General features: G+C 49.8%; 1 protein-coding gene across 2 annotated transcripts in view; it reads right to left on the bottom strand.

The window, feature by feature from the left end:
- Window positions 1-26,009, bottom strand: part of LOC139750815 (uncharacterized) — a 179,504-nt gene that overhangs the window by 66,848 nt on the left and 86,647 nt on the right. For both annotated transcript variants that reach the window (XM_071665581.1, XM_071665582.1), the window contains exons 2-4: window positions 25,643-25,738; window positions 24,625-24,745; window positions 17,500-20,199 (exon numbers count right to left, since the gene is read on the bottom strand). In XM_071665581.1, the coding sequence (XP_071521682.1) occupies window positions 17,500-20,199; window positions 24,625-24,693 (2,769 nt within the window). In that variant the 5' untranslated portion in view covers window positions 24,694-24,745; window positions 25,643-25,738. The remainder of the gene's footprint in view (window positions 1-17,499; window positions 20,200-24,624; window positions 24,746-25,642; window positions 25,739-26,009) is intronic.

The following is a 26,009-nucleotide window of genomic DNA, read 5'->3' as shown; positions in this document are numbered from 1 at the left end:
TCCCGATATATTGATATAGTAATACTAAGATACCCGATCTATTGGTATAATGTCTAGTTCTCCAATATACTACTATGGAAATACGTAGCTTCCCGATATCCTGGTATAATAATACTTAGCTTCCCGATATCCTGGTATAATGATACCTAGTTTCCCGATATCTTGGTATGATATTACCTAGCTTCCCGATATCCTGGTATGATAATACCTAGCTTCCCGATATCCTGGTATGATAATACCTAGCTTCCCGATATCCTAGTACGATAATACCTAGCTTCCCGATATCCTGGTACAATAATACCTAGCTACCCGATATCCTGGTATAATAATACCTAGCTACCCGATATCCTGTTACAGTAATACCTAGCTGCCCGATATCCTGGTACAATAATGCTTAGCTTCCCGATATTATGTTATAATAACACCTAGCTTCCCGATAAAGTGATATGATAAACACTTCGCGTCCCGATAAACTGGTATCATACCACATAGCATGTAAATATACCGGTATAACAGAGGTGTCCCATAGCATCGGAAAACCTGAAGAAAAGAGAGAGAAAAAAAATATTGATCTTAGAAAAATTTTACCCAAAGTTTATCCCTTGGTCGTGGTGAGGGGGGGTCACGTGAGCAGGAGAGACGAGGGCGAATTTCAAGGATGGAGTATTGGAACCACGCTCATGACCGCCTCATTACGGAAGTTAATTAAAGGGTAATTGGGCTTTTCTTACGACGAGTCTGCCGTCAGTCCGTGGCGCTCTGGTGGACGTAATTGTCCCGAGGTGAAGCGTGTTGCGTAGAGCAGACGGTGTTGTGAGAGTTGGTGTGTATGTGTATGTTGTGTTGTGATGAGTTTCGTTTTCTGTTACAGAAGGATTAGAATGATTCGTGTACGTGAATTCATTGGTTTTTAAAAGATGTCATCTTAAAAACCGAGTGTTTTAAAAGCCTCGCACTATTTAATTAGATGGTTTATGATTGAATTTATTTCGTATAGTGAATATGGTTTTGAATAACTTATGCAGTAGATAGTTAAAAAAAAAAACGTTCATCTTTGTACAGCAAATTATTTTAAACCCTCATTGTGCATAGCAAGTGATTGTAAGAAATAATACAGTTAATGCTTTTAAAAAGCTCATTGTACAATTATAGGAAATGACTTTAAGAAATAATACAGCTAATGCATTTAAAAAGCCGATTGATTTTAAGAAATGATACAGCTAATGCTTTTAAAAAGCTTATTTTACAGTTATAGCAAATGATTTTAAGAAATGATACAGCTAATGCTTTTAAAAAGCTCATTGTACACGGTTATAAGCCCTTTATTTTTAAACTAACGGTAGAATACTGAACATCACACGTCAGAGGAGAGAATGGAGGTACACACGATAGACGGAGCGATAGATCAGAGAGGTAATGCAACTCAAGTCATATTTAGGCTCACGTAGAGCGGGATCGTTTCATGGGGGGAATTTACTGTTCAGTTTATGATGGTCAGAGGAAAACTAGGTTGAGGAGGTAGACACTGCGAGCACTGTTACCCACGTCTTTGTGAGAGCGCTGACACTTGGACACATGGTTATTCCTTGTCTCCTCTGAAGATAAAATACACGTAAGTGCACTCGGCACTTACCGTTTCCTTTTTTTTTTTTTTTTTGCCTCGCGGTTATCAGCGCATGCTTTGGTAGATGACGCTCATCACTGTGACCGTATTGTGTACATGGAGACATAGGATGTTATAAAAGTCCGGCCACAAGGATTAGAATTGCGAAGAGACACGAGTTCCTCTGAGACAGGAAATGAGAAATGTTATGCCGTTCATCATCGCTCAGAAAAATGTCCTCGAGTGAAAAAGAGGTTGATACTGACATTTGCTAGCAGACACGCCAACATGTAAGAGAGAAAAAAAAATACCTGTGAGACTTGAATGACGTACAGAGCTTTTTCCATACTGCCAGAAAGCCTTTGACATCATACCATATATGAATGGTGAGTAAGACGCTGAATCTACGTGTAGGAGTGGGAGGCGGACTCCTTCACTGGGTAGGTTACCCCTTAGTGGAAGTGAGCAAAGGACACAGGTTAAAGCATCGTTCTGGAAATGGGGTCGGAGTTACCATCGGTGTACCGCGTGGATCGGTTTAGGGGGCCCCCATTGCTCCCAGTGGTGTACGTAGACACCTCGCCCGACGAACGTGTTTGCAGATGATTCCAAGATCATGGTGGAAATGAAGATGGATGATTACATCAACATAGAATGCAACGGACTCGATGGAAATGAAGAATGGTGATTACCTGAAGTTACAAGGGGACCGAGACGAACTCTGAAGTGGGTATGATAAATGAATGAAGAAATTAAGTCTGTTTACATGGAAAGTATTGAGGATGGGACACACGGAAAGAAGACCTTGCCACACATATTACGGAGAGGTGAAGAGCTACAGGATTCTGTACGTGGAAGAGACCTGGAAGGCTTCGTTTAAGTTAACGTATCGCCAGAAGTATTGTTTAGGAGGCAAACTGTGTGCTGGCAAGTATCAGAATCGCGATTATGGATAAGGGAATGTTTGGAGAGCCATTCACAACAACATACACTAAACCAAAAGTGTCTTGTGTCTCAGACCTGATCACCGTACGTAAAGAAGTACAAATTTGCTTGAGATAGTCCAGAGAACGTCAGCAAAGATGGTGCCTGAATTACGAGAGTCGGGTTACAATGAGAGGGTGAGGGGTACCACTTTGCTCGCCATGAAGGAGAGAAGAGTTAAGGTTGAGCAGATTACAGCCCTGAGCTTTGACGGGCCGACCAGGGTCGAGCGCATTGGTTCGAATCCTGGTTGCGGTAGTCTGTCCACAATCAACCCCGCTGTTCTTCCTCCCTGAGGAGTAGGTGAGTAAAATGGGTACCTGGCTTGAGATATATAGCCTTAATGAGATGACCTCGGTTAGGGCGTCCACTTGCCTGTGCCGTCTCAGGGGACGAGAAAAAGAGAAAATGGTTGGAGTAAACTAAACGGCGAAACAATAAACATTGGAGATATCCAGACGTTAGAAAAAAGAAAATTTTGATGATGAGAAACTTCATGTGATGGGGAGCCCTTACTGCACACACAGGTAACTACAGATAGATAATGATACACACACATTTGTTCAAAAGGTTGAGCCCCGCGAGTGTATAGGACTCCCTTCCCTCACTGGACAATAGGATCAGATCACACACACACACACACACACACACACACACACACACACTCACACACACACACACTCACACACACACACACACACACACACAGACACACACACACCAAGGTATTCGGAGGTCAGGAGGTTGAAGAAGGTGATCCTGGCCAGCCAGAGCCACAAGGCCCCTCCCCAGCAGGAAGGAGCATGAGTGCAGTGGTGTGACAATAGGGATAAGTGTCCCATACATATCATGAAATATTGTTACACAGTAAGTAACTTGTTGCCCTGTGCACGACGGTACGACTGTTGAACACGACGGTACGACTGTTGAGCACGACGGTACGACTGTTGAACGCGACGGTACGACTGTTGAGCATGACGGTACGACTGTTGAACACGACGGTACGACTGTTGAGCATGATGGTACGACTGTTGAGCACGACGGTACGACTGTTGAGCACGACGTTACGACTGTTGAGCATGACGGTACGACTGTTGAACACGACGGTACGACTGTTGAGCACGACGTTACGACTGTTGAGCATGACGGTACGACTGTTGAACACGACGGTACGACTGTTGAACACGACGGTACGACTGTTGAGCATGATGGTACGACTGTTGAGCATGATGGTACGATTGTTGAGCACGACGGTACGACTGTTGAACACGACGTTACGACTGTTGAGCATGACGGTACGACTGTTGAACACGACGGTACGACTGTTGAACACGACGATACGACTGTTGAACACGACGGTACGACTGTTAAGCAAGACTACGACTGCTGAGGGCGACGGTACGACTATTGAACGCGGCGGTGCGACTATTAAGCACGCCGGTACGACTGTTGAGCACGGCGGTGCGTACATTAAGCACGACGGTACGACTGTTGAGCACGGCGGTGCGACTGTCGAACACGACAATGTGGTGAGCTGGTCTTTGACCCGATCCTGGAGGGTCAGGTCAGGGTGCCAGGCCACCATACCCAAAGGTCGTACCGTCGTGCTCGAGGGGTTACACCATCGTGCTCATGGGTCGTACCGTCGTGCTCATGGGTCGTTCCGTTGTATCCAAGGGTCGTACCGTCGTACTCATGGGACGTACTGTTGTATTCAAAGGTCGTACCGTTGTATTCAAGGGTCGTACCGTCGTGCTCATGGGTCGTACCGTTGTATTCAAGGGTCGTACCGTTGTATTCAAGGGTCGTACCGTCGTGCTCATGGGTCGTACCGTTGTATTCAAGGGTCCTACCGTCGTGCTCATGGGTCGTACCGTTGTATTCAAGGGTCGTACCGTTGTATTCAAGGGTCGTACCGTTGTATTCAAGGGTCGTACCGTCGTGCTCATGGGTCGTACCGTTGTATTCAAGGGTCGTACCGTCGTGCTCATGGGTCGTACCGTTGTATTCAAGGGTCGTACCGTCGTGCTCATGGGTCGTACCGTTGTATTCAAGGGTCGTACCGTCGTGTTCACTTCCCGATATACAGGTGTTATGTTACACAGTTTCCCGATAGCTGGTCTGTTGCAGCTTTCTAACACGCGTATTGTCATGTATAGCTTCCCGATATACTGTTAGTATAATACATAGCTCCCTGATATGCTGGTATAATGACACATAGCTTCTCGGTAAACTGGTATGATAATACATAACTCCCCGATGTGTTGGTATAATAATAGATAGCTTCGCAGTATATCAGTGTTATAACACAGCTTCCCGATGCACTGGTATTAAGCTTCCCGATATATTAGTATGATTGATAGCGCACAGCTTCCCGATGCACTGGTATTATTAAGCTTCCCGATATACTAGTGTGATAGCGCATAGCTTCCCGATGCACTGATATTATAGTATTAATCTCCCCGATTTATTAGTGTGATAGTGCATAGCTTTCCGATGCACTGGTATTATAGTATTAAGCTTCCCGATACACTAGTATGATAGTGCATAGCTTCCCGATGCACTGTTATTATAGTATTAAGCTCCCGATATATTGGTATGATAGTGCATAGCTTCCCGATGCACTGGTGTTATAGTATTAAGCTTCCCGATATATTAGTATGATAGCGTATAGCTTCCCAATGCACTGGTGTTATAGTATTAAGCTTCCCGATATATTAGTATGATAGCGTATAGCTTCCCGATGGACTGGTGGTATAATTTTAAGGTTCCCGATATATTAGTATGATAACGTATAGCTTCCCGATGCACTGGTGGTATAATATTAAGGTTCCCGATATAGTAGTATGATAGCTTATAGCTTTCCGATGTACTGGTGTTATAGTATTAAGCTTCCCGATATATTAGTATGATAGCGTATAGCTTCCCGAGCTAGTGGCATGTTAACAGATAGTTAGTGTGATGGAACATACATTCCTGATATATTAGTATATCACATACCTTTCTGAAATACACTCTTATATCAGTCCGCAGCGTACCGATATACCGGTGAGATAAGGCACTCCTTATATACTGATATGATAGTACATCGATTAAAGATATCGGAAGATAAGTACATTTTCTCGATATGCTCGCATAATGTATCATAGCGTCCCAGTATACTAGTATGATATACATAGTTCCCTGATGTGTGGGTATGATATGCTGATATAACGATATATAGCTTCTTGATATACCAGTATAATCATACATGGCTTCTTCATATACCGGCAAGTTAATGCATAGGTCCCCCGTTATACTGTTGTGAGGCTAAATAGCTTCTCAGTATACTGGTATGATAATACATAGCTCCCCGATATTCCTATATGTTGAGAAATAGCTTTCCGATTTACTGTCATCAGAACGAATAGCCTCTCCTGGTATACTGGTATGATGATACATACTTTCCCGATGTACTGGTATGATATTACATAACCTTCCCGATATACTGGTTTGATAATACATAACTTTCCCGATACACTGGCATAGGAGTACATTACTTTCCGATATAAAGGGTATGATAAAAGGTAATGCAAAGAGAAACAGACTAGTGGCTCCTGTCAAGGCTGATTGTGGTAGTGGTATAGATCAGAAACAAACGAGAAATACGTGGAAGGTGTACACACACACACACACACACACACACACACACACACACACACACACACACACACACACACACATGTAGGGAGGAGCAGGTATAGTCAGATGTGGACTGGAAGCTGAATATTTGCCTATACTTCTTTCAACGTATTTATCTTGTCACTTTCACTCACACTCATTGATGAATCATTCCACGAGGTGACAGTCTGGGTGAAGCTAGAATACTCTTCCCTCATCCGAGACAGAACCTTATGCCAAGAGTTTGTACCCATTGCTACGAGCGAAATCAGACAAGTCTAGCCATGAATAGCTGCGTAGATGAAGGCCGTCAAAGCTTTTTTTTTTGAAAACATAAGTGAATAACATCAAGTGTTTTACTTTCATCATGTATGTTCATTGTATCTTTTACGAAATTAATCAAATTTGTCAGATATGAATGTTTTCGTCGAAAGTCATGCTGGCAGTCATTAAGTCATGATTATTTAAGTTATATGTGTACGATCTAGTCTCAAATGTTATTTTCCATAAGTTTCCCCACTCACAGACGTCTTGGTCGTTGGGCGATGATTTTCGTGCAAGGACGTATCACTTTTAATATCGGTGTTACATAAGCAAACATCCAATCCTGTGGGACTTTTCAAGTAACAAGTGATATGTATGAAAGGAACAGTTGAGGGCTTAACTGTCGCATTTTTTGTCCTCCTTCAGTAGTATCGGGTGTAGCTTATCAGGACCTGCCGTTTTGTTTACTTTCATTCTGTTATGCGCTGACTTTATAATTGATCTTGTACGTTAATGTGTTGCAAAATATTTTGCTCTGCTGTCGGCGGGACTAGATGGGGAGCATGTGATGTCTCTTCGGTGGTAAATACATATGAGAATTCATTCATTCTCGGTCTCTGCCTTGGTTTCCTGAAACAAGCCGTCGTTTTCTGAAAGTAATGAACCAGTTGACTGGGAAATGACTCTTGCTTCTATTCTTATGGATTTACTTTGTTATATTCAGCAATATGCACCTCAGTATTTTTCCCAACCCGTCTTTTCTGTATAATGTTGTTTATATCTCTCTTTGAGCTTCATTTTTGTACTATTTCTCTTTGGAATACAGGCAGGTCCTAACTTTGGTATTCCATCATTTTGACTTGGTTCTGGCGAGTGACTGGCTGTCTGGTACAAAGTGGCAGATATGCTTCCATTTGTGCTCTGAAGTTCTAATATCATTTTCATATACGATGTCTTCCTAGGTTATCCTGTCTCAAGCGATGAGATCATTCAAATTTCAGTCTATAATCTAGTCTTTTCTTCTTCTTCTTCTTCTTCTTCTTCTTCTTCTTCTTCTTCTTCTTCTTCTTCTTCTTCTTTTTCTTCTTCTTCTTCTTCACAACTGTTATTGTGACCAGCATTAATTGCTGTATGGAAAGCTGTCTCCAAAAAAATTTATTTTTTGGACGACGCCTCGCGCCAAGCCTTTCTCCAACCACAACATTATCGAAGATTCCCTGGGTTGTAGCGACAACTAGTGTGATGCATTAGTACTACGAGTTGTGTACGTTGCTTGCCATTTTCATAGGATGTCTTGTGATATACTGGTATAACGATGCATGTTACGTACTTTTAGATATATTGGTATAATGATACGTAGCTTCCCGATATATATATTGGTGTACTGATACATACCTTCCCGTTATGCTGGAAAAATGCGTATCTTTCCGATATACTGGCATGTTCATGTGTATCTTCCCGATATACTGGCATGTTCATATAGATCTTCTCGGTTAACTGGTATGATTGTACATATCTTAGTGATATACTAGTTTGAAAATATATGTATTCCCGATTTACTGGTATAACAGTTTATATCTTCCCAATATTATGGTATAATAGTTCTTATCTTTCCGATATATTGGTGTAACTGTCCATATCTTCGAGAAATACTTGTATGATAGTCTGTGTCTTCGCGGTATGTTGACATGACAGTTCATATCTTCCCGATATCCTGGTATGACAGTCCATTTCCTCGGGATATACTGGTACGACAGGCTATATTCATCCTCTCTCTAGCTGTCATGTATGATACACCGACACCAGAGCCTCCTTTCCATAAATAGTTCCGTGGCTTCCCCTCACCGCTTCTTATATCTTGACTCAGCCCACTGACGGCACGTCGCTCCCTGTATACCACACCATTTTAGTTCAGTCTATCATGCCTCTTTCCCCTCTTGCATATTCAGGACTCGATAACTCTTTCACTCCATCCTACCACCTACTTCTGGGCTTCCTCCTCCCATTTGCTCTCTCTAATTCTGACATGTATATACTCTCAAGTCAGTCTCTCTTCTCTCATCCTCTCCATGTGTCCAAACAGTTTCAAATCTCTCAGTCATTCTCCCTTACTACCACGCATCCCTCGTACACGATCAACCTGCCTCATAACACGCACTGTCCTCAGCCATTTCGTATACCTCAACTCTCTTCCGTGTTTTTGCGATCAGAGACCAAGACTCGACCCCATACAACACCGTAGGGAGTACTGTGCCACCAGACATACCCATCTTCGTCCACACGGACGGTGACCTCCCTCTCACACATTCCTCGGTGCACCCTGGACTTTCGCCTCGCCTTCTCTCCCACACTGTGACTCACTTCAGCGTCCATGGTTCCTTGCCAGATCCAGCCCTCGTTACCTAAGGCACTCCACCTCATTCAGGGCCTTCCCATTCACGCTTCCCCTCCGGTCCACCTTGCCTCATCTTCCTGCTGCATCTCATCTTCTTACTCCTGTTCACATTCAACTTTCTCCTTCCACACTCGCCCTCCGACTCGGTCTGTAGCTGCTGGGGTTTCTCACTCGAGTTACTGCTGCCGGAGCCATATCATCGGCGTATAGCAGGTGGTTCACGTCCCCACATCCCACTACGCCGTAGACCTCTTGCCCTTCGCCGTAAGACCCTTGTGTTGCACCTCCCTCACCGTACTCCTTCCTGTCCACTGATGGTACAGCTTTGCTGAGGGTAACTTCTCGTGAGGGATTGAACCACTTACAAATGAAGTCTGCGAACAGAAACACACACACACACACACACACACACACACACACACACACACACACACACACACACACACACGAGAATCGTGAGCGTTTTCCCGTATTACCACATCTTGAGAGGTCTAGTTCCCGAGAGATGATGTAGATACAATACATGTTATGGATACAGACCCGCAGGAAACATGACCCCGTTACATGTTTCCTGCTGTTCTGTACTTCTGTTGTTTCTGTTTCCCTCTCCGTAACAAAACCTCGTGTGCCCTAGTGCTAGTAGTGTTTCTGCGTCCATGATATATATATATATATATATATATATATATATATATATATATATATATATATATATATATATATATATATATATATATTCCCATGAGTCCACGGGGAAAATGAAACACGAAAAGTTCCCAAGTGCACTTTCGTGTAATAATCACATCATCAGGGGAGACACAAGAGAGAAATATAACATGTTTACCAAATGGCGTCCTAGCTTCGTCTCTTCGATGTATATCAACTGACTGTTATATTTCTCTCTTGTGTCTCCCCTGATGATGTGATTATAACACGAAAGTGCACTTGGGAACTTTTTGTGTTTCATTTTCCCCGTGGACTCATAGGAATATCTTAATCACGCGCAAAATTGTGATCCTTTCCAACAATATATATGTGTGTGTGTGTGTGTGTGTGTGTGTAACAGGGTGAAAGGGTTGGGTGAGGGGAGACTTGTTTGTGTGCTTGTAATCATCGCGCGTCCATGCACCTATCAGGCAGGGGGGGATTATGCTCCATGGAGTCAACAGAACAGCAACACAGACGCAGAACACACAGGACCAGACAGCATCCAGTGTTGTCACATTTGTGTCTGCCCTGCAGGAGAGTGTGGCATTAGTGACGTATAGTTGTTATTGTCGTACTGGGAATGGTATAACTTGCCAGTAAGCATATATACATCACGTCTAGAGCGGCTGTATGAGGGAAGTGACCACAAAGGTGTCAGCCCCGCGTGGGGTGACGAGTGACAGGGGACGTGGGGTCATCCAGGAGGCTGACACACACCCCTCCCTCTAAACTCTCCATCTCACCTCTCCCGCGGGAGGAAAGATGCCAGTTATGGGTGCTCTTGTAAGCTGGTTTAGCTAGCAAGGAGCAGAGTATCATATTGTAAGAATGATGTAAGTGAATTCGTGCCTATGATCATCCATGGCATGTATCATGAGTGTAGATGTAGGTCGGTTATATAGAGATTAAATTGTCAAATAATGACACAAAGACTATGCATCGAGCGTGGAAAATCTGAGGAGTAAACCAGTGAAGTGGTTGGTTAAGGAGAGTGCATTAACACTGCTGGGCTAGATCTAGCGCTCCTCAGGACAGAGATGAGGACTGTCTCTGGGCAGTTCCTCAAGAGCGTCGCAGACGAGAAAACTTGAACGCGCTCATCATCGTCAAGGTCCTGTTCGCTCAACCCGGGGAGTGGAGAGGACATACGCTCGTAATAATCCCGAGGCCCAGCTGGGGAGTCGTAGTTGTGTGACGACCAATCCCGTGGGCAGCGCCAAGGACGTGCTAAGGGCGTGCTTGACCCCGCGGGCGCGGTACAGCCCCGCGTGAAACGCGAGCACCTGACCGACATGACGCGGGTCCAGGGCTAAGCCACGGACACACACTCACGCCCCTCAAACTCCACTGCTGAGGACATATCACCACTTGATGCTCACTGAAGTGAACTTCTTAGCAGCAGAGACGTGAGGCGAAGCCACCTGTCTGTATTATGCTGAGCGACAGAAACTACTGTGTGTTGTATGTGTGACATGTCAAGGGGTTAAGGACATCAACAAGAAGTCCCCCTCGCACTTGTGGATGAGGATGTTTCAGTTATTATTAGCCGTTGTGTTAGGATGCATGACACAGTGTTGAGGATACTGTGAGTAGCCTGAGATATCAAGTGTAACAATGACCTTGGTGTTGCAACCATGTTGCAACGGGTCTCCCAGTGAATGCGTGCGTACGCACATTTGATTGTCGTGTTATGTGGATTCGTGTCCTTTTTCTTTAGGTATGTAATGTAAGACGGTTATTGGCCTTTCCTTAGCCTACAGGAAAGTGAGTAGTCAACGTATGCTTGGCAGTCCGTTGACTGGCCATGTTGGGTCATTCATGTCTTTATGGAGGTTGGTTGTACTTAAAACCATGGCTGTAGATGGTTCTCCATGGCAATCTCACTTGAACATCACTAACCATCAAATGATGGTTTCTTAATCTTTAACTAACAAGTAACAAGTAGTAACGACCAGTTTTTACTTTTTCTAACCCCTATCTATCTGTCCATCTATCTATCTATCTATATATATATATATATATAATATATATATATATATATATATATATATATATATATATATATATATATATATATATATATATATATTCTTTCTTTTTTCTTTCAAACTATTCGCCATTTCCCGCATTAGCGAGGTAGCGTTAAGAACAGAGGACTGGGCCTTTGAGGGAATACCCTCACCTGGCCCAATTCTCTGAGGGAGGAGGGAAAGTGTGCACATCTGGAGGGAGGAGGGAAAGTGTGTATATCGAGAGGGAAGAGGGAAAGTGTGCACATCAGGAGGGAGGAGGGAGAGTGTGCACATCGGGAGGGAGGAGTGAAAGTGTGCACATCTGGAGGGAGGAGGGAAAGTGTGCACATCTGGAGGGAGGAGGGAAAGTGTGCACATCGGGAGGGAGGAGGGAGAGCGTGCACATCGGGAGGGAGGAGTGAAAGTGTGCATATCGGGAGAGAGGTGGGAAATTGTGCACATCTGGAGAGAGGAGGGAAAGTGTGCATATCTGGAGGGAGGAGGGAAAGTGTTCACATCTGGAGGGAGGAGGGAAAGTGTGCATATCGGGAGGGAGGAGTGAAAGTGTGCACATCTGGAGGGAGGAGGGAAAGTGTGCACATCTGGAGGGAGGAGGGAAAGTGTGCACATCGGGAGGGAGGAGGGAGAGTCTGCACATCTGGAGGGAGGAGGGAGAGTGTGCACATCTGGAGGGAGGACAGACAGTGTGCACATTGTGAAGGAGGAGGGAAAGTGTTTACATCGGGAGCGAGGAGGGAGAGTGTGCACATCTGGAGGGAGGAGGGAGAGTGTGCACATCGGGAGGGAGGACAGACAGTGTGCACATTGGGAAGGAGGAGGGAAAGTGTTTACATCGGGAGCGAGGAGGGAGAGTGTGCACATCGGGAGGGAGGAGGGAGAGTGTGCACATCTGGAGGGAGGAGGGAAAGTGTGCACATCTGGAGGGAGGAGGGAGAGTGTGCACATCGGGAGGGAGGAGGGAGAGTGTGCACATCTGGAGGGAGGACAGACAGTGTGCACATCGGGACGGAGGAGGGAAAGTGTGCACATCGGAAGGGAGGAGGGAAAGTGTTTACATCTGGAGGGAGGAGGGAAAGTGTGCACATCTGGAGGGAGGAGGGAAAGTGTGCACATCTGGAGGGAGGAGGGAAAGTGTGCACATCGGGAGGGAGGAGGGAAAGTGTGCACATCTGGAGGGAGGAGGGAAAGTGTGCACATCGGGAGGGAGGAGGGAGAGTGTGCACATCTGAAGTGTGTTATCATCAAGTGTGGAATGTAAGGCACTTGAAGTCAGGTCAGGTCCTTGATGCAATAAACAGCGCGAGTTCGGACGTGCGACGGTGCACGTGGCGCGGCGCACGGTGCGGGCTGGTCACCGCCCCTCTCCCTTTACCCCCCCCCCCCCCACCACCACCCTCCGGGGGGGAGGGAGGCAGGGGCTGGTGAGCGTCGGGGGGGGGGGGGTTGCCACGTACGCTATATAAACCAGCCGCCGGAGTGACGTAATAGCCATGCGTCACACCGTAGAGCGGAGGAGACCGGCCTGGGTTGATCGCCCGGGTTTATATAAGTTGATATGTACTTTGTTACGGTGACCTGGGCAGGTGGTGGTGAGGGGGGCGGGGTTCATGTGGTCGGGCCGGGCATGTAGTGTTGTGGTGGTGATGCCCCACCCCCAGGTCATGTATTGTTGTGGTGGTGATGCCCCCCAGGTCATGTATTGTTGTGGTGGTGATGCCCCACCCCCAGGTCATGTATTGTTGTGGTGGTGATGCCCCACCCCCAGGTCATGTATTGTTGTGGTGGTGATGCCCCCAGGTCATGTATTGTTGTGGTGGTGATGCCCCACCCCCAGGTCATGTATTGTTGTGGTGGTGATGCCCCACCCCCAGGTCATGTATTGTTGTGGTGGTGATGCCTCACCCCCAGGTCATGTATTGTTGTGGTGGTGATGCCCCACCCCCAGGTCATGTATTGTTGTGGTGGTGATGCCCCACCCCCAGGTCATGTACTGTTGTGGTGGTGATGCCCCCAGGTCATGTATTGTTGTGGTGGTGATGCCCCACCCCCAGGTCATGTACTGTTGTGGTGGTGATGCCCCCAGGTCATGTATTGTTGTGGTGGTGATGCCCCACCCCCAGGTCATGTATTGTTGTGGTGGTGATGCCCCACCCCCAGGTCATGTATTGTTGTGGTGGTGATGCCCCCAGGTCATGTATTGTTGTGGTGGTGATGCCCCACCCCCAGGTCATGTATTGTTGTGGTGGTGATGCCCCACCCCCAGGTCATGTATTGTTGTGGTGGTGATGCCTCACCCCCAGGTCATGTATTGTTGTGGTGGTGATGCCCCACCCCCAGGTCATGTATTGTTGTGGTGGTGATGCCCCACCCCCAGGTCATGTACTGTTGTGGTGGTGATGCCCCCAGGTCATGTATTGTTGTGGTGGTGATGCCCCACCCCCAGGTCATGTACTGTTGTGGTGGTGATGCCCCCAGGTCATGTATTGTTGTGGTGGTGATGCCCCCAGGTCATGTATTGTTGTGGTGGTGATGCCCCACCCCCAGGTCATGTATTGTTGTGGTGGTGATGCCCCACCCCCAGGTCATGTATTGTTGTGGTGGTGATGCCCCCAGGTCATGTATTGTTGTGGTGGTGATGCCCCACCCCCAGGTCATGTATTGTTGTGGTGGTGATGCCCCACCCCCAGGTCATGTACTGTTGTGGTGGTGATGCCCCCAGGTCATGTATTGTTGTGGTGGTGATGCCCCACCCCCAGGTCATGTATTGTTGTGGTGGTGATACCCCACCCCCTGGTCATGTATTGTTGTGGTGGTGATGCCCCACCCCCAGGTCATGTATTGTTGTGGTGGTGATGCCCCACCCCCAGGTCATGTATTGTTGTGGTGGTGATGCCCCACCCCCAGGTCATGTACTGTTGTGGTGGTGATGCCCCCAGGTCATGTGTTGTTGTGGTGGTGATGCCCCACCCCCAGGTCATGTATTGTTGTGGTGGTGATGCCCCCAGGTCATGTATTGTTGTGGTGGTGATGCCCCACCCCCAGGTCATGTATTGTTGTGGTGGTGATGCCCCACCCCCTGGTCATGTATTGTTGTGGTGGTGATGCCCCACCCCCAGGTCATGTATTGTTGTGGTGGTGATGCCCCCAGGTCATGTATTGTTGTGGTGGTGATGCCCCACCCCCTGGTCATGTATTGTTGTGGTGGTGATGCCCCACCCCCAGGTCATGTATTGTTGTGGTGGTGATGCCCCCAGGTCATGTATTGTTGTGGTGGTGATGCCCCACCCCCAGGTCATGTATTGTTGTGGTGGTGATGCCCCACCCCCTGGTCATGTATTGTTGTGGTGGTGATGCCCCACCCCCTGGTCATGTATTGTTGTGGTGGTGATGCCCCCAGGTCATGTATTGTTGTGGTGGTGATGCCCCACCCCCAGGTCATGTATTGTTGTGGTGGTGATGCCCCACCCCCAGGTCATGTATTGTTGTGGTGGTGATGCCCCACCCCCAGGTCATGTATTGTTGTGGTGGTGATGCCCCACCCCCAGGTCATGTAGTGTTGTGGTGGTGACGACCTGGTCACTTGTGGTGGTTGTGATGATGTGGTTTTTGATCAGCTGGTTTTTTTTTGTGGTGGTTGTCATGATGTCCTGAACACGTGTTGTTGTGGTTGTGGAAGTGATGTTCTGGTTTCTTGTTGTTGTGTTGGTGGTGATGATGTTTGGATCAGCTGTTATTGTTGTGGTGGTGGTAGTGTTCTGGTCACGTTATGTTGTGGTGGTGGCGGTGATGTTCTAGTCACATGCTGTTGTGGTGGTGTTCTTGTCACGTGTTATTGTGGTTGTTGTGGTGGTGGTGGTGGTGTTCTGGTCACGTGTTGTTGTTGTGGTGGTGGCGGTGATGTTTTAGTCACGTGTTGTTGTGGTGGTGTTCTGGTCACACGTGTTGTTGTTGTTGTTGTTGTTGTTGTGATGGTGGTGGGTTGTATCGTCCCCATCCACGTGAGGCATGACACACTCGGGTCTTCACTGGACGAGATCATTCCTGGGCGCATGCGTAAGGCAGCCAGTTGACCAGAATCGCACTTGGCTCCTTATGTCATATAAGCTTAAACTTCTATTATCTTTCCTATCGGCTTTAACGTGTCCCCCTCTCTGATGTGACCTCCGCCCTCCCCCTCTTATCATCCTAATCGTCTCTGACCTGTCCCTCCTGTGGTGTGACCTCTGCCTCCCCTTATCTATCCCTTATCGCCACTGACACTTATCTCAGCAACTCTTGATCTGCTTCTTTTTACCGTGATATCTTTTCCCTTCATTCAAAGTTAAGCCAGAGTGTGACGTCGCGCCCTGTGCGTGACGTGAGCCCGTATTATAACGAGACCTATTTGTTAACTGTACGTGCACCCTCAGTGAACTTAAATTCATCGTCAGTTGGACCACTAGGATATATATATATATATATATATATATATATATATATATATATATATATGTGTGTGTGTATATATATATATCATACAAATTTCCAACAGTCAGGATCGAACCCGGGACCCCTGCGTAGCAGGCGGGGACGCTACCGCTAGACTATATGAAATGTCAAAATATTTCATCGTCACATACCTAGATGAATGATGGAGTCAACGAGTGGATGTCTGTGGTCACTGTTCTCCTTCAGTGACTCCTTCAGCCTATTTGTTTCACTATATTACAATTCGTTCTCACCTTACTGAGGAGTGCTAATGCTTCAGTATTTTTCTTGGGTCATGTTCGACACGCCCGTCGTCAGCCTATCGAACACAATAAGCTGTGGACCTGTCTGTAGTGATATTGAAGATTTGTATGATAATCGTGAGAATTTTCGATCTGATTTTCTTTTCTTTTCTTTATTTTCAATCGTCATCGGTCGTTCTGATCAGTTTGATATTTTGATCGCTTCTACCTTTTCCCCGGGAACACATTAGTGTTGCTTGTCATATGTCGAGTTTCCTGTGGCAATAATAGGTGAGTAGTAATAGTAATGACTGTATTAAGACTTAGAAAGTGGTGTGACTGATAGTAATAGTTTAGTATTTCTCGTTGATGTTGTGGTAGGTATGTGGAGGATTGACACTAGCGCTAGTGGTTGATTTGATGGCAATGGTATAAAAGTAGTGGTAGTAGTAGTGGTCAGTGATAGCAGTTGTAGTTGTAACAGTGGCATATTGTGGTGGTTATAGTCGAGGCAACTGCAGAAGTCCTTATGGTTGTAGAAACCAGGGTTGTATATCGTAGTTGTAGTGCTAGCGAGAACAGCAGCAGCTGAAGTATGTGCTTAGTGTAAAGTGAGTGTAAACACCATACAGCAGATGAGCAGCTGATTCCATTTCCAGTCACACAGACCATCATCATCATCATTACAGATGACATGAGCCAGCAGGGATGGTGTCTGTATGATGAGCCAGCAGGGATGGTGTCTGTATGGCATAAGCCACCAGGAATGGTGTCTGTATGATGAGCCAGCAGGGATGGTGTCTGTAAGACATGAGCCAGCAGGGATGGTGTCTGTATGATGAGCCAGCAGGGATGGTGTCTGTATGAGCCAGCAGGGATGGTGTCTGTATGACATGAGCCAGCAGGGATGGTGTCTGTATGATGAGCCAGCAGGGATGGTGTCTGTATGATGAGCCAGCAGGGATGGTGTCTGTATGACATGAGCCAGCAGGGATGGTGTCTGTATGATGAGCCAGCAGGGATGGTGTCTGTATGTGGGATGGATGATGAACTGTGGCTATGAGGGATGGGAGGAGGGAGTTGCTGTGTTACAGGACCTGCCTCAGGAATAAGAGGAAGTGGAAACTGTGGGATTGTACTCACCTCGTGGAAGTTGCGCCAGTGGTCGAACGTGTACCTCACGGAGACGCTCTTGTGGAAGTCTAGGTTGAGGACGCGAACGATTCCGCGGACGCTCATGTCCTCCCCGACTTCCACGTTCTCCACTACGACCCTCTGGTTCCTCACCCGCTCCAGGAAGTTCAGCTGCGACCCCGGCTGCTGGAAGAGGGGCGTCAGCACCCGTCTGGGCACCGCCAGCGCCGCCGCCATGGAGGAGAAGCCAGACGATATGACAGCCGCCTCCTTTTCCACCTGCAGATCCCAGAAGGCCGAGCGGGGAACGTGAGGCACGCCGCCACCCAGGAACGTTCGAACGGCTGCGAGGTCGAGGCCCAACATGTCGGCGAAGCGCACTATTTTTTTGCGACCGGGAGTACCCGGTGGGGTCTTGCCACACTTCAGCGACGACGACCGCTTAATCCTCATCTTGAAATCGTCGACCCGCTCGGGATCCGGCTCCTCCGAGGACGAATGAGCTTCGGGATCGACCTCGTCGTCCTCCGCGTCTACCTGGATCCCAACGTCTTCCACTTGAAGTTCCGAGAGTTGCGTTGTTAGCTCGGAACTTGAAACCTGGTCGTCGAAGATTTCCTCATCGTCCTGCCCGTTGGCCTGGGCCTCTTCTTCTTCCTCCTCCTCCTCCTCCTCCTGTGGTTCTCCATCATAACATAAGACTTTCACGGACGGCGTGCGATCCTCCACCTCATCAGAGAGTCGCCGGACCCGCTCTGTATATCCTCGGAAATTACGAAATTTCCCCCGTAGTACGGTCTCCTCCTCAATGTCTTCCTCGTTACCTTCGTCCTCGCTCTCTTCCTCATTCTCCCGCAATGTCTCAATTTCTTCGGTGTCGGAGTCCATGTAGAACACCTCATCCTTGCCCTGAAGGTCACACTCGTCCTCCTCTCGCGCCTCCATGACGGTGGGGTGTCCCTCAGAGGGCGTGTAGAGGTGAGGGTCGGTGAGTGGGGGCGTCGTGCCAGAAATAGCCCGGGGGGCAGTGGCGGTTTCTGGGGCAGGTTTCAGGATAATTTCCTCGACCCTCTGTGGCACCCCGTCGGGTTGGCCATGTTCCCCAGCAGGTACAGGCTCCTCCTCCCTCTCGAAGGATGAGTACTGGACTGTCACTCTGGCCACGAAGTCCGTGCCCTGCCCGTCCACTCCCTCCAACTCCCGGCTATCTGTATGACCTTCCTCGCCTTTGTTCTGACCTTCATTATCGATCATCACACTATATTCCACGTCACATGTTTCACTGTCTGTGTGATCATAGTCTGAGTCGTCACTATCACTCTCCCCACTGTCCGTGAGTGTGGCCTCCCCAGCGCTCCAGTCACCTGATGTAAGCGGCGCTACCGGTTGGGTGCCCTGGGCGATGTGGCACCAGTCCGGCCCTGACTTGGCGACTGGCGAAGTCACTGGCATTGGCGGTAGGGTGCAGTTGTCAACACGTCCGCCAGCGCCCTCTGTACCCGACACCTTGCTGCCCGGTGTCATTCCCGATGCCCACACCTGAGTCAAGCCCCCGCTGGTCCCTAGCTGTCTGTTGGACCACTCACACGCACTACTCTTACAGTCACAAGCACTGATTGCACACCTCTCACGTAATATCTCGTCACACTCGACGCATCCTGTGTCTTCACAGGTGATGTTGCCACCTGCTGACTCAGTCGCCGGGCTGGGGACCTCATTCAGCGAAGAGTTGGACAGTATTTGTCTGACGGCGCGTAGGTCTGCGTCGGGAGAGCAGAGTCTGGATTCCTCCGGAGGAAAGAGGTCTCCTGGTTGGCCGGGAGGGATGTCCTCGTTCAGATGATCTCTGTCATCGTCGAACATGACGGGGGAGGTGACGGAGGTGACGCAGCCACTCTCGGGTCGCTCCCCGGCGTCGTACCGTCTACCCTGGTGTTTCTCGGACTGTTTCTGCCCGTCCTCCTGACCCTCTTTGTCCTTTTCTCCTCCGTCCAGTTCCTCTTCCTCCTCCTCTTCGGCTGCCTCATCCGGGCTGGCCAAGTCGAAGTCATAGTACACGTCGGAGTCCTGCTCGGGCACGTTTCCGAGCGTGGGCGGCGACGGGAGACACAGGTGCAGCGTGGGCTCGGACGTCACCACGTGTATGGGCCGCATCTTGGACTCGTCCAGGAGATCCATCTGTGGGTCGTCCAGCGACGAGTGCCGGCAGTCCATGGAGGCATAGTGGTCCTCGGGCCCCGGGCTGACCAGCGACGTCTGCTCGAACGCCGACGTGCCGCCGTTGCCGATGCGAACCTTGGACTGGAGGCGGCGGGCCAGGCCCTCCGCCCGCGCCCGACAGTTCATGGCAAGGAGAGAAGACAGACTGCATGGCAGGGACCAGCCGACCCCGGTAACCTCAGCCCCGCTCCCGCCTCGAGACTCCGTAGCCACGCCCTCTTCCATTGCGTCACTCGCGTTGTCTCTCGCCGACGACAGGGTGACGGTATAGTTCCACCAGCATCTCGAGAGACCGAGGACGGCGTAGAGTGCTGTGGTGGGGAAACCACAGCAGCAGTCGCCGGCGTAGTGGCAGCAGGAGGCGCACAGGGAAGGCGAGGGCGAGTGGGTTTTGTTGTTGTATCCGCCTGTGTCTGGCAGCAGGCCGCCAGGTGGCCCCGCCCCCCCAGCAGGCGTCAGGCAGTACGTCACGCGCGCGCTGGCCTCCACCTGCGGTAAATATAGTCAGGTTAGCACACCAGTCAACCTCCCCTCTACACTCGACCCTGTCACTGTGTCACTCCAGGGGCACCAGTCACTGTGGGTCCAGGGGCATCAGTCACTGTGGGTCCAGGGGCATCAGTCACTGTGGGTCCAGGGGCACCAGTCACTGTGGGTCCAGGGGCATCAGTCACTGTGGGTCCAGAGGCACCTCACTGTGGGTCCAGGGGCATCAGTCACTGTGGGTCCAGGGGCACCAGTCACTGTGGGTCCAGGGGCACCGGTCACTGTGGGTCCAGGGGCATCAGTCACTGTGGGTCCAGGGGCATCAGTCACTGTGGGTCCAGGGGCACCAGTCACTGTGGGTCCAGGGGCACCAGTCACTGTGGGTCCAGGGGCATCAGTCACTGTGGGTCCAGGGGCATCAGTCACTGTGGGTCCAGGGGCATCAGTCACTGTGGGTCCAGGGGCACCAGTCACTGTGGGTCCAGGGGCATCAGTCACCGTGGGTCCAGGGGCATCAGTCACTGTGTCACTTCAGGGGCATCAGTCACTGTGTCTCTCTAAGGGCACCAGTCACTGTGTCATTCCATGGATTTCAGTTACTGTGTCACTCCAGGGGCACCAGTCACTGTGTCACTCCAAGGGGACCAGTCACTGTATCACTCCAAGGGGACCAGTCACTGTGTCACTCCAAGGGGACCAATCACTGTGTCACTCCAAGGGGACCAGTCACTGTGTCACTCCAAGGGGACCAGTCACTGTGTCACTCCAAGGGGACCAGTCATTGTGTCACTTTAGGAAAATCAGTTACTGTGTCACTCCAAAGGCACCAGTCACTGTGTCACTCCAAGGGAATCAGTCATTGTGTCACTTCAGGAAAATCAGTCACTGTGTCACTCCAAAGGCACCAGTCACTGTGTCACTCCAAGGGGACCAGTCATTGTGTCACTTCAGGAAAATCAGTCACTGTGTCACTCCAAAGGCACCAGTCACTGTGTCACTCCAAGGGGACCAGTCACTGTGTCACTCCAAGGGGACCAGTCACTGTGTCACTCCAAGGGGACCAGTCATTGTGTCACTTCAGGAAAATCAGGCACTGTGTCACTCCAAAGGCACCAGTCACTGTGTCACTCCAAGGGGACCAGTCACTGTATCACTCCAAGGGGACCAGTCACTGTGTCACTCCAAAGGCACCAGTCACTGTGTCACTCCAAGGGGACCAGTCACTGTGTCACTCCAAGGGGACCAGTCACTGTGTCACTCCAAGGGGACCAGTCATTGTGTCACTTCAGGAAAATCAGGCACTGTGTCACTCCAAAGGCACCAGTCACTGTGTCACTCCAGGGCATAAGTCACTGTGTCACTCCAGGGGCACCAGTCACTGTGTCACTTCAGGGGCACCAGTCACTTTGTCACTTCAGGGGCACCAGTCACTGTGTCACTCCAGGGGCACCAGTCACTGTGTCACTCCAGGGGCACCAGTTACTGTGTCACTTCAGGGGCACCAGTCACTGTGTCACTTCAGGGGCACCAATCACTGTGTCACTTCAGGGGCACCAGTCACTGTGTCACTCCAGGGGCACCAGTCACTGTGTCACTCCAGGGGCACCAGTCTCTGTGTCACTCCAGAGGCACCAATCACTGTGTCACTCCAGGGGCACCAGTCTCTGTGTCACTCCAGGGGCACCAGTCACTGTGTCACTTCAGGGGCACCAGTCACTATGTCACTCCAGGGGCACCAGTCACCATATCACTCCAGGGGCACCAGTCACTGTGTCACTCCAGGGGCACCAGTCACTGTGTCACTTCAGGGGCACCAGTCACTATGTCACTCCAGGGGCACCAGTCACTGTGGGCAGGAGACTGTGGAGAATCACTCACATAAAAGACTGTAGAAGTAAGTGCTAGCCTCACATACAGTATATGGCACATGAGAGAACGTGGTAGGAGGTGTGTCTGGTATGGGGGAGGCCACGGGGGTAAGTGGCGATACCAGCTACTATGGGTCCCAAGCCACCAGAGACTCCCAGGGCACCCGTCACTGTTGCTGTGGCTCCCAGGGCACCAGTCACTGTTACTGTGGCTCCCAGGGCACCAGTCACTGTTACTGTGGCTCCCAGGGCACCAGTCACTGCTACTGTGGCTCCCAGGGCACCAGTCACTGTTACTGTGGCTCCCAGGGCACCAGTCACTGCTACTGTGGCTCCCAGGGCACCAGTCACTGCTACTGTGGCTCCCAGGGCACCAGTCACTGTTACTGTGGCTCCCAGGGCACCAGTCACTGTTACTGTGGCTCCCAGGGCACCAGTCGCTGCTACTGTGGCTCCCAGGGCACCAGTCGCTGTTACTGTAGCTCCCAGGGCACCAGTCACTGTTACCGTGGCTCCCAGGGCACCAGTCACTGTTACTGTGGCTCCCAGGGCACCAGTCTTTGTTACTGCGGCTCCAGGGCACCAGTCACTGTTGCTGTGGCTCTCAGGGCACCACTCACTGTTACTGTGGCTCCCAGGGCACCAGTCACTGTTACTGTGGCTCCGGGGCACCAGTCACTGTTATTGTGGCTCCAGGGCACCAGTCACTGTTACTGTGGCTCCAGGGCACCAGTCACTGTTACTGTGGCTCCAGGGCACCAGTCACTGTTACTGTGGCTCCAGGGCACCAGTCACTGTTATTGTGGCTCCCAGGGCACCAGTCACTGTTACTGTGGCTCCCAGGGCAACAGTCACTGTTACTGTGGCTCCCAGGGCACCAGTCACTGTTACTGTGGCTCCCAGGGCACCAGTCACTGTTACTGTGGCTCCAGGGCACCAGTCACTGTTATTGTGGCTCCCAGGGCACCAGTCACTGTTACTGTGGCTCCAGGTCACCAGTCACTGTTACTGTGGCTCCCAGGGCACCAGTCACTGTTACTGTGGCTCCCAGGGCACCAGTCACTGTTACTGTGGCTCCAGGGCACCAGTCACTGTTACTGTGGCTCCAGGGCACCAGTCACTGTTATTGTGGTTCCCAGGGCACCAGTCACTGTTACTGTGGCTCCCAGGGCAACAGTCACTGTTACTGTGGCTCCAGGGCACCAGTCACTGTTACTGTGGCTCCAAGGCACCAGTCACTGTTACTGTGGCTCCCAGGGCACCAGTCACTGCTACTGTGGCTCCCAGGGCAACAGTCACTGTTATTGTGGCTCCCAGGGCACCAGTCACTGTTACCGTGGCTCCCAGGGCACCAGTCACTGTTATTGTGGCTCCCAGGGCACCAGTCACTGTTACCGTGGCTCCCAGGGCACCAGTCACTGTTATTGTGGCTCCCAGGGCACCAGTCACTGTGGCTCCTACGCACCAGGTATTGTAGATCCTGGGGCGTCAGTCACTGTGTCTCTGGGGCACCAATCACAGTGACACCGCGGGATCAGTCACTGGGGCACCAGTCACTGTGCTTCTGGGGCGTCAGTCACTATGGCTCAGAGGCACCAGTCACAGTGACGCGGGGAACCAATCACTGTGGCTCCTGGGACGCCAGTCACTATGGTTCTGGGGCACTAGTTACGGTGGATTTTGAAGCACCAGTCACAGTGACTTAGGGCGACTGTAACTGTAGCTCCCAGGGCACCAGTCACTGTGACTCCCAAGGCACCAGTCACTGTGACTCCCAGGGCACCGTGAGTCACTGTGACTCCCGGGAGACCAGTCACTGCAGCTCTTGGGGCATGTCACTGACGCTTCTGGTCATCAGTCACTGTGGCTCCCGGGGCTGCATCCACTTGTCGCGATGGCTCTCTCTTCACTGTTGTTACTCTCGGGGCACGGGCCAGCCAGTCACTGAAGGCAGTGACCGCTCAGCCTAGCTCCTCCTACTGCAGTAGAGCACAGTTAGCTCTGAGGTTGGCTTTCTAGATGCAAAGGGGGGAGCGGGGTACGACCACAAGCTACTGGGTGCAGCGAGCACAGGGGCATGCATGCAGTGTACACAGGTCACGACCCATGAGCACGACTTGACGCCCCTCGTGTGGGTGGGTGGGTGTGTGTGTGGATGGCCTGGCCGCCAGTAGGAGGGCGTGAGGCCTCAGCCAAGGCCACACTGACTGATAAACCCCAGAGGTGTGCACCGTCTTGCTGATGGATCGTACCGTCATGCTCAAGGGGACTAGAGAAAGTGAGGGACGAACTACTAGATTTTGGTCTCACTACTTAATGGTTTCGGGGACTAGTGCAATAACTACTGGGGAATTTAGTGAATCACTCAGTTGCTAGACGTGACCAGAGAATGATGCGGAGATGAAGAAAGTCAACTCATTACAGTCGGGTTTTTAGAAAACTTGGTCCTTGATCAACGTGCGTGAGGTAAGAAGCATTGCCAGTGACACAATGTGTGTGTGTGTGTGTGTGTGTGTGTGTGTGTGTGTGTGGCCCAGACGACCCGGGGGTCAGCACTTACCTGATCAAGGCCATCCTGCAGGTGCTGTGCCCTGCCTGGGTTTCCCTGACCACAATACAACACAGGCATTCCTCCACCTTCTGCCGCTCCTCCTCCAGATCATATTTTCACCCACAATAATCTAAGTGTGTGGAGATGAACGAGAGAGATGAATCATGTATCAACGAGGCAAGCAGGGGGTTAAGAGGGGGTTTTGGGGTATGGGGTTGGGGGGTTGGGAGAGGTCAGACAGTGCCAGTGTAGTGCATTCAAGTGGGCGCTGTGTGCATGCTGCTCTTGACTCTCGAGGGAGAGATGTGGGGATGGGAGGGGAGGGGAAGAGAGAGAGAAAGAGAGAGAGAGTTCTTTTTTTTTCATCAGGGCCGTAAGCAGGAAGATGGTGGGGAGTAGGGGGGGGGGGGGGAGGGTGGTCCAATCTCGCCCTGGGGACTTGGGGGAGGGAGGGGGGGGAGAGAAATTATCATTAACAAATTTCATATTTTGGATAAAAAGATAAAATTTTAGATTTTTTTAATTGTATCACATGTAGATATCTCATGAAGAAAGGGCATATGGGAACTGTGTTATTATAATTATTTTATTATATTATTATTATTATTATTATTATTATTATTATTATTATTATCATTATTAGTACAATGTTAATTGATCTCATGTCATTAAGTCAAGACCTGTTTGATTACGATGAGACAAGTAAGTTTCAGAACTGCTTCACCCACCCACTAACTAAGGCCCTGACTCATATATATTACGTGGTTAATTACCTACACTAAAATAAGATAATGTTAATCCATACATATAGCCCATCCGGGACACATAACACTACGGTATCTCATGCGATCACTGCTGGTGATTCATATAGTGACAAAAAAAGGTTGCAAGACTTAAAAAGAGAGAGTAAAAGGGGTGTTGGGTACCTGCTGGTTAGTCGGTTGTGTGGGGAGGAGGGTTAGTAACCATAACACCAGCCACACACACCCCACACACACCCTCCACACACATACCCTCCACCACTCACCGCAGTAAAAGTTGTTCGGTCTACTGCATAGAGGTGTCTTCAGCCCCACCACACTCCTCCTCTCGCCTCTCTCAGAGCCATCTTCCTGTCGTGGAACTGGAAGAAAAGAAAAAAAAAAAAAGCATTAGGAGAATATCTCTCTCTCTCTCTCTCTCTCTCTCTCTCTCTCTCTCTCTCTCTCTCTCTCTCTCTCTCTCTCTCTCTCTCTCTTGGCCGTGGGAGAATGGAATGAATTAACCTACTCGTCATGAGTCCCAACATCCTTGGGTCTGAGATGGCGTAACCCCTGACCCCCTCACAGCCCTGAAGGTGATCATCATGCAGTGTCTGGTGGTCGACACCACCACAACGTCGACCATTTACGTCA

The sequence above is a fragment of the Panulirus ornatus genome, chromosome 10 (genome assembly GCF_036320965.1).
Source record: "Panulirus ornatus isolate Po-2019 chromosome 10, ASM3632096v1, whole genome shotgun sequence".
NCBI lineage: Eukaryota > Metazoa > Arthropoda > Malacostraca > Decapoda > Palinuridae > Panulirus > Panulirus ornatus.
Note: the sequence above shows the minus strand (reverse complement) of the source record. Positions and strands in the feature narration are given on the sequence as shown.